The 13,007-nt window shown below is 45.7% G+C and overlaps 1 protein-coding gene across 1 annotated transcript in view; it reads left to right on the top strand.

The window, feature by feature from the left end:
• LOC131970981 (slit homolog 1 protein-like) overlaps nt 1-13,007 on the top strand; it is a 103,878-nt gene that overhangs the window by 52,312 nt on the left and 38,559 nt on the right. Inside the window, exons 13-20 of the mRNA XM_059332239.1 lie at nt 5,791-5,934; nt 6,052-6,215; nt 7,614-7,637; nt 8,775-8,919; nt 10,376-10,450; nt 11,591-11,734; nt 12,495-12,638; nt 12,735-12,901. Coding sequence (XP_059188222.1) covers nt 5,791-5,934; nt 6,052-6,215; nt 7,614-7,637; nt 8,775-8,919; nt 10,376-10,450; nt 11,591-11,734; nt 12,495-12,638; nt 12,735-12,901 — 1,007 coding nt within the window. The remainder of the gene's footprint in view (nt 1-5,790; nt 5,935-6,051; nt 6,216-7,613; nt 7,638-8,774; nt 8,920-10,375; nt 10,451-11,590; nt 11,735-12,494; nt 12,639-12,734; nt 12,902-13,007) is intronic.

The raw sequence follows: 13,007 nt of genomic DNA, 5'->3' as shown, positions 1-13,007 counted from the left end.
TCCAACCTGTAAAACCTTACAAATGTGTGCGGTGTAGCCCAGCTTGCCGCGGCACAAATGTCCTCCACTAGCACTCCTTTAAACAGGGCCCATGATGTAGCCATGGCCCTAGTGGAGTGAGCCTTTAAATCTAAAGGAGGCTGCAGGCCTTTACACCTGTAAGCTAGCCCTATTGCCTCCACAAGCCAGTGGGACAGCCTCTGGCGAGACAGAGCTTTCCCCTTGAACTGTTTAGCCCAAGACACAAACAGCTGGTCGTTTCTCCTGAAACTTGCTGTCCTGTTTACATAAACGTGCAATGCCCTCACCGGGCATAAAGCATTTAACCTCTGCTCCTCAGCTGATGAAAACGGAGGAGGGTGAAAAGCCCTCAGCTCGACTGTGGGGCATCTATACGCAGACTCCACAACCTTAGGAACAAAGGTCGGGTTGGGCCGTAGACATACTTTTGAAAGCCCAGGGCCAAACTGCAGGCATGCTGGGCGAGTGGACAGAGCATGTAAATCACTCACCCGCTTGGCTGTAGTCAGAGCCAAGAGCAATGCCGTTTTGAGTGAGAGAAACTTCAAACCCACACCCTCCAAAGGTTCAAATGGGTGTTGTGAGAGGGCGTCTAACACCACTGACAAATCCCATAAAGGTACCAGGGACCTAGAGACTGGGAGTTTACGACGTACACCATTCATAAAGCGACACACCAAAGGGTGTTGCCCTGCTGGTTTGTCACCCAGCCCTATGTGGCATGCTGAAATGGCAGCCAGGTAAACCTTAATTGTGGAAAAAGCCTTTCCCCTGTCCAACAGATCCTGAAGAAAACAGAGGATATCCACAACCGAACATTGAAAAGAGACAATATGTCGCACCTCACACCACTCCTCAAACACTCGCCATTTACAGCTGTATAATGAGCGAGTAGAGGGGGCTCTCGCACACTGAATAGTGTCGATCACACCGGGGGGCAAACCAACTGCGTTTAAATTCAGCCTTTCACGGGCCAGGCCCACAGTGCTACCTGTTCTGGATGAGGGTGGTAAATCTCCCCTCGAGCCTGAGACAGCAGATCCCTTCGCAGCGGGAGGGGCCATGGTTGGCCCGAAAGCAATTGCACTATTTCCGCCACCCAATGCTTGGATGGCCATCGTGGGGCTATTAGAATCAGTGACAGGCCCCGCTTCCTCACTCTGGAAAGAGTGGGGGAGATTAGGCTGAGAGGAGGGAAGGCATACAGCAGAACGTTCGGCCATGGGTGGGCCAGAGCGTCTATCCCCAACGGTGCGTTTACGTCCGCCAGGGAGAAGTACAGGGGGCACTGCGTGTTTTCCTGCGATGCGAAGAGATCTACGGCAGCCTGCCCAAATCTCTGCCACACCTGTGCCACTACCTGTGGGTGAAGCTTCCATTCCCCGAATAGAGGATTTCCTCTTGACAGAAGATCTGCTCCTACGTTCAAGACTCCTGGCACGTGCGTCGCTCGTAGCGACCCCAGCCGGTCGCTGGACCACAACATTATTTTCCGTGCCAGACTGTGTAGCTGCAGGGAGCGTGTGCCGCCCTGCCGATTTATGTATGCTACCACTGTGGAGTTGTCTGACTTTAGCAGAACATGTTTCCCCCTGAGGAATGGAAGAAAGTGTTTCAGAGCTAAAAACACTGCCATCAACTCCAGATAATTTATGTGAGCATGAGCCAGCTCCACCGACCAAATGCCGTTCACTGCTCTGCCCCCAAAGGTCGCTCCCCATCCCTTTAAGGAAGCGTCCGTCGTCATGACAACCCTCTCCGCTACTGCCCCCAGGCGCACACCCTGAGAGAAAATAGCCGGGTCCCGCCACTGACGGAGAGCCGCCATACACTCCGGTGATACCGTCACCAAACGACGGAGATGACGGCGGGGGCATAGTTTTAATGATGCCACCCATCTCTGTACATCCCTCATCATAAGGAGCCCGAGCCTCACCACTGATATAACTGACGCCATCAGACCCAAGAGTCGTAGACAGAGTCTGAACGGCACCGCGGCTTTCAGTTGGAAGCGCGCCAGGCACTGTCTGAATGACGTTATTCTCTCCTCCGAGAGACTGACACAATATCTGAGGGAGTTTAAACGCAGACCCAGGTAGACAGTGCATTGAGTGGGCTGTAATCGGCTCTTGGACCAATTTATTCTGAAACCCAGGCCCGTGAGGTGGGACGTTAACTTCTCCGCATCCTTGATTGCCTGTTCTTGTGAATGAGAGCATATCAGGTAATCGTCTATGTACGAAAATACTCTGATGCCGCTGCTCCTTAACGGAGATAGCGCTGCTTCCACGCACTTGCTGAACACCCGAGGGGCCAGTGACAGACCAAAAGGGATAGTTTGATACTCGTAGGCTTTGCCTTGGTAAGCAAACCTGAGAAACTTCCTGTGTGCGGGGAGAATATCGACGTGAAAATATGCGTCTGCCAGGTCGATCGTTATAAACCAATCGCCCGGGCGAATCGATTGACAAAGCACCTTGTGTGTCAACATTCTGAACGTGTATTTCCTTAAATGTTTGTTTAATACACGAAGATCTAAAATAGGACGGAGAGCAGGTCCCCCTTTCTTTGGAATGAGAAAGTAGCGGGAGTAAAACCCTTGCTGACTCTCCTCGTTCGGGACCATTCTGATCGCTCTCTTGTGTAAAAGAGAGTTGATCTCGTCCTGCAGCACCTGCGCTGCTTCTCCATCCGCTACTGAATCTAACACACCGTTGAACCTCGGTGGTTTCATAGCGAATTGCAGTCTGTACCCTCGCGAAACAGTCGCCAGGACCCAGGGGTGAACTGCGCATGCGCGCCAGCGTTCTACCTGCGCAGCCAGAGGCCCCCTGAAGCACTGCACTGTCTCTCCTACCGTGGGTAGAGAGAGACAACCCTCCGGAGGGGTGTGAGCGCCCTCTGGAGGGAGGGAAGAGGAATGACCCTGTTCCCTTATACTGTTTGTTTTTATCATTTTTTGTTTTGTGTACTTTGCCCTCAGCTGTGAGCTTGGATGCAAACGTACAGACTTTATTTCTTTCAATATGGGGATGTGAACTACTGTTTGAGAACAGTGAACATCTTGTGCTTGGTGACACATTAACAACCCCTCTGTCTCCTCGCTCACCTCTGGAGGAGGGACCCCTTGGCTTTCGGCTGGAACGGGAGCCTCCGCGCTGAACATTGAGGGGGTAAAACTCACATCCTCTCCTCTCCGCCTTTTCGCAGGTGGAGGAGGGGGTGACGGGCCGGCTTGAAACGTTAGGATGGCCGTTTCTTCCTCCCCTCCACGGGGTTGGAAGGACGGCGCTTCGCCGCCGCAGCCGCGAACGACTGTTTTCCCCAGGGTCTGTTATTACCGGCTCTCTCTCTCGGCGGCTGATCGTTGCGGCTAGCCCCGGGCTTATGGGTTGGCTTGCTGTCGTGCTGCCTTCCTCTCGCTGCGGCGGCCGCTGCAGCGAAGCCTGTACGGGCTGGGGGGCGCGGTGTCTGCTTACGAGGCAGACACAAGTCGAAAGCCTCCCCTTCCTGTTTTCTGAGAGTGCTGGTTTCTCTCATTTTCTCGAGGGCTGGGCCGAAAAGACCCTTGGTGGGGTCGTATGTCGCGTCCATCACTTCGGCTTTCTGGGCATCCCCTAAGCCTGACAGGTTGAGCCACAAAGCCCTCTCCCCTGAGACCGCCAGCCCCATGACGCGGCCGCAGCCCTGCACCGCTCCACGGGAGGAACGTAACAGTAAATCATTCACCACGCAAATCTCGTCCCAGAGTACTGGATTTGGAACTCCAGAATCTAGTTGTTGGCCCATTTCCTCTAATATCTCAGCCTGGTAAGCTGACAACAGCGTGACAGCGTTCAGAGAACAGACAGACTGAGCTGCGTATTTATACATTCTCTGATAAATGGCAGCGGTCGTTCGTTCTACTTTACCGGGCAGTGAGACGTTAGAGGCCGCAGAAACGGACCGGCGATTCGGGTGGAGGTGGTACGCCACTGAAGGCTCCACGGCTGGGGGTTCAGCCAGCCCCAGGTCAGCCATGCCATGCACCTCTAGTTTAGAGTGGCCCTGTGTGGCAAGTTTGCTTTTATAAGGGCTAGACCAAAAACGGCTCATTTCCTTCATGCATGCTGGGACTGCTGGAAGGAGCTGTTTAGCCGGAGGCTGGGCTGGAGGAAGCCTTTTACCATCGTATAGGTCCCTCACCGTCCCCTCCGTGCCCTGGGCCGCTGGCCATGGGATGTTTAGCTTGGCAGCGGCGCGCTTGCAAACCTCATACAAGTTGTTATCGACCGGTGAGGCCGCATCAGCACTGCTGGGGGGTCTGGATTCTAGAGTGGGGAAGGTGGAATCCTCCTCCCCTTCCTCCATATCATCCATATCGAGGATGTCAGAACTGGCATCGCCGTCTGCATCGTCGCTCCCCGCTAAGAGACCTTCGAACAGCGGAGGCATGTCCAGTGGCTCTAGCTCGTCCATCGCGTCGGCCCAGCTCGTCGAGACTGGCCGCTGATGGGCAGTGGGGTTTGCTCTTGCCTCGGTGGTTTTAGCCAGGCATGGGTCCTGGCTGTTAATGTTAGCCACCGCAACCCTCAGTCTCCTCTCTAGTATTTTTTCAGTCATGGTGGCGCAGTGAGCGCAGACCTGCGGGTCAGCTAGTGAAGCCTGGGCGTGTTTAGCGCCCATGCACACTATACATAGCGGGTGTGGATCCCTGCCCGAAATGATGGCTCCGCATGACGCAGGGCAAGGCCGGGACGCACCCCCCGCTTCCTTGGGCTCGGACCCTTTGGCGGGGGTCGCGGGCACAGACATGATGACTAGAGAAGTAGAAAGAAGCTAGGCTGTTAACCTAGATATCTTGCAAGAAAAAACAAGACTCGTCGTAACACGTTAGTCTTGTAACAGAGCACCGGCTATAGCTAGTGTAACCTCACTACAACCCGTACCCTGTGGAGGATAGCCCGCCGTTACGCGATGGCTATGCGTCGGGAGTCTGGTTAGCCACCAGCTAATGTTTAGCTAACCCGACCGGGCTCGCCTGAAGCTATCGCCCTAAATAATCGCTTGCTGCTCGGTAAATAAATACCAAGTCGCTCGCGAGAATAGCTCGCCACAACGCGGTCGCTATTCCAATAAAGCTTAAACTCACTTTATTTCAATGACGAAAATTTTCAGCACAGTCCAGAGTCGTAATCGGAACCGCGCTAGGCGACGTAGCTCCTTGACGGGACGTCTGATAGCAGTTAAGCAAGTCCGACTCGTCCGGATGCGCTGAAGGAGCTTAAATGTAGATTATTCCGCATGGGAGGAAAGCGAGAATGACCTGGTCAGTGCAGTCGACCCTTATAATAAAGGAGGGCGGGGCCCTCCCCACAGGTCGACCTGTCTGTCAAAGACAGACGTGGTGTCATTGGAGCTTCCGTAGTTGGTCACGCATTAAGCGATTCCCATAGTGAAACACCGAACGAAGTTAGAAAAAGAACTAATGTGTCTCCATACAGTTTTTTGCCAAGTCGGGCTGATGTGAATCTGTTTCTCGGAACATGCTATGATGTTGCTTTTTCGATAACACTGCTGTCATCTTCTTATGCACCACACGATGCATTCCACATGCTGGAGCTTCCGTGATGATAACTGTGTCAGGGTGATGCAGGAATTGTTCCCAAAAGAAAGACAGCTGCAGAAATGTAGAAATGATTTAAAGCTGCTAAGCAGAATTTAAAAATGAATGATGATTATACAGCATTTCAGCAAATTCTGCTAATGATCATTTCTTGTGCTTATTAGGTTGCTGAATGCCAATAAGATCCACTGCATCAGAGCCTCCGTGTTCAAAGATCTGGAGAATTTGGCTCTGCTGTCGCTTTATGACAACAAAATCCAGAGTCTGGCAAAAGGCACCTTCAGTTCCCTGCACAGCATCCAGACACTGTGAGAAAACACACACACTGACACACACGCAGACTATTTTAAGTTCTGTTCTGTCCTGTTCCACTCCATTCAGTCTGACATCTAACTGATGTCCTGCCCCCTGTGATTTCCCATCAGCCACCTGGCCCAGAACCCCTTCGTGTGTGACTGTAATGTGAAGTGGCTGGCCGACTTCCTGCGCTCCAACCCCATAGAGACCAGCGGAGCGCGCTGCGCCAGCCCTCGCCGCCTCGCCAACAAACGCATCGCACAGATCAAGAGCAGCAAGTTCCGCTGCTCCGGTCAGTGCCTGCCTGTCTGTGTGTGTGTGTGTGTGTGTGTGTGTGTGTGTGTGTGTGTATGTGTGTGAGAGAGAGAGAGAGAGAGTAATAATGAAAGAAAGACTGTAGGGTGAATTGAGACGGGTAGTGACAGTTTACGACTGTAAGATAATGAACTGCGGCAAAGCTAACCTCAGGAGAACGATGCACACAGTATTAACAGTAGAGATGCAAATCATAATTCCCATTTGTCATAAACATACGCCATTAGCATATATATTAGTTGCTGACATCCTGATGTCAAACACAGTCCCTTCTCTGCGTGCAAAATGCTTTGTCCAAAAAGGAGAACAAGAACTTTTTTGTCTCTTGTCTCTTTTTTGTTTTGCAATAAAACCTCATAAACAGATCAAGTCAAGGTGTAAAAAAGCGAAGAATTTTTCACTTTTTTCACTTCACCTTCTCAGACTCATGCACTAATAAAAGTGCATGCTGTTTCTGGCCATAAATACATTCAAACATGTTTTAAGACCATGCACACAGTGAGGATGTGTGTCACAGCCACTTGAAGTTTTTCAGAGAGCAGATTTGTTCAATACAGCTTAAACAATAATAATAAGAACTGTATGTTTTCTAAGAATAGCAACCTTATCTGTAAGTTGTTCATTTTGCACAACACTTTTGTATTGTGGGGGTGTAGTGACCAATGCAGCCTCTAGAGGTCACCAACGGGGCTTTAGACTTCTATTCTTGTGAAGAAAAATGTTCCAACTGATGTATGCAGCAACGAAGCAGTAACTTTAAAGATGAAAACAAAAAGCTTATTATAATTTTTTTAGACCCAAAATCTGTTATTTTTTGCTGATTATTTCAGAAATATAAGTATCACAATGAGAAGCAGATGCGCAGATGAAAGCCAGAGCCTGTAAAGTGCGAAAAGAAGAGTGTGTTTATGTGTAAGTTTACAGTATTTGTGCAACAGAGTGCGTACCGACACGATGAGAATGAAGCGAGTTCACCTCACCGACTGTAACTGAGCGCCTGTGACTAAAAGCCCCCGGCCGTTCCCTTCACCCATACCGTGCCAGTGTGCGGAGCCAGCGCCTGGCCAGTGAGACCATGGCAGGCTCTCTGATCACCACATAAACTGCTCCGAGCTCCTTTCGTCCTCTGCCAGGCCTGGAAAGCTGCACGCGGGCCGACACATTGCTTCCATAAATCACCAAAACATGGTTCTGGAGACAGATCATTTCACGCCTTTCGTTCATGTTTAGAAATGTTTTTTAAAAATCCTGCAACTGCCAGTTTTATACAAGACCTCCTCCGGGAGTGAGTGTGTGTGTGTGTGTGTGTGTGGCTGCTGAAGCTTTCCAACCTTTTGACTGACATAGTTTTGTATCTTTTTCTTTTTCATTGCAGCCAAGGAGCAGTACCACATCCCAGGTGATTATTTATTTTTGTGTGTGTTTTCTCGTATATACTGGACCGTCAAGGCTGCACTGTATACAGCTGATCACACTCAGAAGTACAAATAAATGTAACCGAAACAGCTTGACAGGATTTAATAACAATAATATGCACTGGGGCAGTAAACCAGAACAAGATGTGACTTTTAAATCTGAAGTCTTGCTGTTTTCTCTCAAAGTTGTTGTCAGCTCTTTCTCCCCTAGATTGGCATTGGCATTAAAGTGAGAGTGTGGGACTTTTGCATGCATTTTATGACATAATGCATTTTATAATATAATAAGTAGCCAGAGCTAATGTGAGTAGGTAGCAGGTAGAGACCACAGTACAAGCTGGAAGAATGGCAGAAAATCCTAAATCCTATCTCTCTGCCAGGGCTGCAAGAACAGAATGATGTCATTCTCTTCTTGCAGCCCTGGGAGAGAGAACGCACTTCCAAAAAAAAAGAGTCACAGAATGACCAAAAGAGATGTAAAAATGACAAGAAGTGTCACAAAATTACCCACAAAAGACACAAAATTACCAAAAGAGACACAAATTACCAACAAAAGATGTAAAAATGACAAAAAACTGACAAAAGATTACTACATTATTTAAAAAAGACAGAATGACCAAAAAAAGACACAAATCCACAAGATGTAAAAACGACAAAAGAAAGTCAAAGAATTACCAAGAAATGACCAACAAAAGACACACAATTACCAAAAAAATTCCAAAAGATATAAAAATGACAACAACAACAAAAAAAAAAATACTACATTACTTAAAAAAAGAAAAATGTCTCTGTTCTTGTGGAGTATGTATTAGCCTTAAGTTTGGTCACCTATATACCTATACCGGTATATTTTTGTTGAAAATACATATCAGTTCATCTTTATCAAACCAGTAGTTATCTTATGAAGCCATAAACACATTAGTATTTCAGATATTTGTCTACCCTTAGGTTTATAGAAAATGTAATTATCTCCACACTTTGAATCTTAGTCACAGTTTCTATCCAGTTGGTCTCTGATGGAGCTGCAGACGGTAACCACTTTTGTGTTAATGCTTTCTTGCTGGTTGCAATTGCATTTTTAATATTAATATTTTTCTGTGTGTGTGTGTGTGTTTGTCCAGGTACTGAGGACAGGCGTCTGAGCTTTGAGTGTAACAGTAAGCCGGTGTGTCCTGCGAAGTGTCGCTGTGAAGCGAACGTGGTGGACTGCTCCAACCTCCGCCTCACCAAGTTCCCTGAACACCTGCCGTCCTCCACCGAAGAGCTGTGAGACATGAACACACCTGCACAGACTGGTTTAAGCAGCATTTAAAAATAATTAAAGCCTCATATCTTATAAAGCTGACAGTGTTTGCGAGGCTGAAATATCTACATTTTCCATTCAGATATCTTGAGGTGAGAGGGACCTCTTTGAAAATTGCCATGCCAGTCTTTCCTCACCAACATTTTGTCAAAATTTGGAGAGTTAGTTGGTTAGATAGATGCTTTATTTATCCCAGGGAAATTCAAGCATCCAGTAGCAGCTTGCCAATATACATTGAGCATAATCTATACATACATAAAAATTAAACTTAAACTATAACACAGTAACCGTACATTAAATTTAACCTAAGGTAAATCTGAATTTAAATCAAAACCCTTACCTCAAATATTAAACATCTGCAGAGAAATTGGACTTTGCAGGGAAGTTAAACATTTGCAGAGATGTCCAGGAAAATAGTGCAAAACCGAGAATGAAATTGTCCATTATTATAGTTTCATTTGATACCAGTTTATTTTTTAAACTCTTAATCTTTAAACATATCACATTTATTTTGCACTAATTCAAATTATTTTGGAAAGCATCCCTCAAATGTAGCTATTAAAGTGTTGTGCTGGAGATATAACTTAGGCAGGATTTTTTTTACAGTTGAACAATAAAATGTATTATCAAAGACAACCGTAACAGCAATTTAGTATCCAAGAACTATGAATATAAACAGGTAAATTTTAAACTTTGTAAATGTAAAATTATGTCCTTTATTAAAGCAATTTACTGCACTTACTGCAATTTCTTTTTGCTTATCTAATATACAGTTTGATTAGGGTTTATTTACATGATACATTTTTTTTGTATTTTGAATTTGTTTGTATTTTAGCCGATTAAATGTCCATCACTTGTTCCTTAAGCTTAAGGACACTCCCTTTATTTGAAATAAATGAACAGTCCAAAATATTCAATTGACAATGCTTAAAAACAAAGAAAAAGTAGCAAATACTCACCATATAAAAGCTGGAACCTGTCAATGTTTGAGACGTTTGAAACAATGAACCAATTATATCAAAGTTTATTTCTATTAATTGGTTGTTTCAGCACTAATAACACCAGTTAATCTGTGATGAGGTAATATTGGCCTTGCTGACTCCAGTATACACAGCGGGCCATGCTCTATATGTGGGATGCTTTTATTCAAAGTGCATTTCAGCAGGGCCGCTCCCTGTGGGGTCGGCAGTGCTAAAGCCATACTCTGCACGACACGCTCACGATTACACTCCTATGCATGTACATACATACATACGCAGACATATGAATCCACACACAGGCACTTTATGGATATGCATGTTGACATGGACTTATGCTGCATGGTTGCACACTGGGCAGACAAACACACACATTCCAAACCGTCTCTCCTGCTAATGATGTTTTTCTGCTCATCATGTCTGCTCTCTGTGACTGACCCAGGCGTCTCAACAACAACGACCTCTCCGTGCTGGAGGCCACCGGAGCCTTCAAGGGCCTGTCGCAACTCAAGAAAATGTAGGTCACTCAGGAAACTTCAACAATGACGAATACCCGTTCACTCATCAAAAGAAACGTCCAGGAGATCTTATTGTGTAGCCTACACCATGACCTTAAAGGGTTACTTTATATTTATTGAAGTGGGGTTGTATGAGGTACATGGCCCCAGTTTGACAAAGCAGACAGGAGTACCAGCATGAAAGCAAGCAATGAACTGCTGTGGAGGGGTATTAGAAAAAGATTCAATATCAGGTTGAATGCATGCTATATTTATAACATGTTCAATGCTTTACCTTGCAGTATAACAGTCCTTTTCAATGGGGAACTGAAGCCGGTTTGCTTTATTCAAACCACCAGACTCCATTGACAACAACAACAGCAATTTTACCTTGCAAAACATGGGTGTTGCTAATCTACTGCTGCCTCTATCTGTTATTATTTTGTGTTGTTTTGTGACTTTGGTGTTTTAAAGGTTTAGTTCGGGTTCACTAAAGTCACACAATAACACAAACAAACTAACAAATAAAGGCATCGATAGACCAGCAACTTCCAAGTTCTTCAATGTAAAATTAATGTTTTTGTCAATGGAGTCTGGTGGCTATATAATTTCACTTCTTTATTGTAACAGGCTGTCTAACGGAAAGGTAAAAAAGTGAAAATATTATAAATACAGCACTTTAAGCACTTTAACTACAATTGCATATTTTTTGGTGGTAAAATTTGTTTTTTTGCAGCCCCGATCCACTTCCTGCCTGCCTCTCCAAAATAAAGGACCTCCCACAACCCCACTTAGAAAAAAGTTCCCTTTAAGTGGGAAAAATAAGTTTAAACCAAACTACTCTTTAAATTTGGAAATATTCTAAAGAACCTGGGTACACAACTTAATTTGTAATGTTTTACTTGAAAAAAAAAACAGATAAAAGGTACTCAAACATTAACACGAGTACCAATAAATGAATTAACACCTGCAGAATATATCTCCCATGATTCTGAGTGCTTACAAAATATGAGATTGACTTTCACCACATGATTACAGTAGACTTTCTTTTTGCTAAATGATCATACTCAGTTGGATGGAATGCATTGCCCTGAATCTCTTATAATGGAGCTTGTGAAAACTGTAGACTGTTGAAAACATTTTGTCTTGTTTCATTCCAGTAACTTGAGCAACAACAAGATCTCAGAGATCGAGGACGGGGCGTTTGATGGAGCTTCCTCTGTGGTCGAGCTTCACCTGACAGCCAATCACCTGGAGTCTGTGAGAGGGAGCATGCTCAAAGGCATGGAGGGACTTCGCATGCTGTGAGTTCACTGCACACTCCTCCTGCACAGTCTATGGAGTTTTTCATTCTACCTGTATATACCACTAAAAAATGTTTACCATGTCAATTAAAAATCATGCACACGGGTCAAACTTCAAAGGCGAATACCATGATTTATTGTCTATTTAACTCTAAATGGGACCATAATTTACAAAATAAACATCATGCTGTATTGAAAAAGACTTGACATTATTGAACATGTGTGTGATTGACGATTAATGGTTGGGACCATAAACTCATGAAGAAAATGTTCAATAGATCAAATCTTTTTGCAGCCAAAGGAGTCGCACAAACACAGTCATGCTCAAGGAACAATTTTAAATGTTGGTTACAAATATAACATATAAGAGGTAATATGAGGAGAACATCCAGCTCTTTATTTTTATATTAAATATATTTGACCTTATTTCCTTGGTCGATCATCATCAAACAAAATCAGGCCTCATGGAGTCTCAAGCCAGAACTTTAGAGTGAAGCTGTCAACAGGAAACACACTGCTGAAGCTTTTTATGGCATGACGTCATGGAAAAAGTTGTGTGATTTGATAGCATTGTAGAGAGTAAAGTGTCATTTAGAACACTAAAGACCTTTGAAATGTGGTGGATTTAAATTAAATTCTTTAAGATTATAACTTTAAGACTGCATTTACTCAAATCTGTGTGTGTGTGTGTGTGTGTGTGTGTGTGTGTGTGTGTGTGTGTGTGTGTGTGTGTGTGTGTGTTTGGTGTGTGTGTGTTCAGGATGCTGAGGAACAACAAGATCAGCTGTATCCATAACGGCAGCTTCACAGGTCTTAGCAACGTCAGGCTGCTCTCCCTTTACGACAACCAGCTTAGCACCATCCTGCCAGGAGCCTTCGACACCCTGCCCAACCTGTCCACGCTGTCAGTGACACACACACACACACACACACACACACACACACACACAGTCTCTATTGTGTGTTGGTTTTTTACTCTTGCATGTCCGCTGTCCATCAGGAATCTTCTGGCCAATCCTTTTAACTGTGACTGCCGTCTGTCCTGGTTCGGGGCGTGGCTTCGGAGCCGAAGAATCGTGACGGGGAATCCTCGCTGCCAGGGCCCCGCCTTCCTTCGAGAGATACCGCTGCAGGACGTCGCTGTACCGGATTTCCGCTGCGAGGACGGTACGACACACATAATCAAATTATTATTATTACAGAACAGTTGAATGTTAGTATTTGTTGTTGAAGAGGTGTAGTTCTGTAGTTTGAAGCCTCTGGTTTGGCATTT

Source organism: Centropristis striata, chromosome 1 (genome assembly GCF_030273125.1).
Source record: "Centropristis striata isolate RG_2023a ecotype Rhode Island chromosome 1, C.striata_1.0, whole genome shotgun sequence".
In the NCBI taxonomy this organism is placed as follows: domain Eukaryota; kingdom Metazoa; phylum Chordata; class Actinopteri; order Perciformes; family Serranidae; genus Centropristis; species Centropristis striata.
This window is presented reverse-complemented; position numbering and strand designations above follow the sequence as displayed.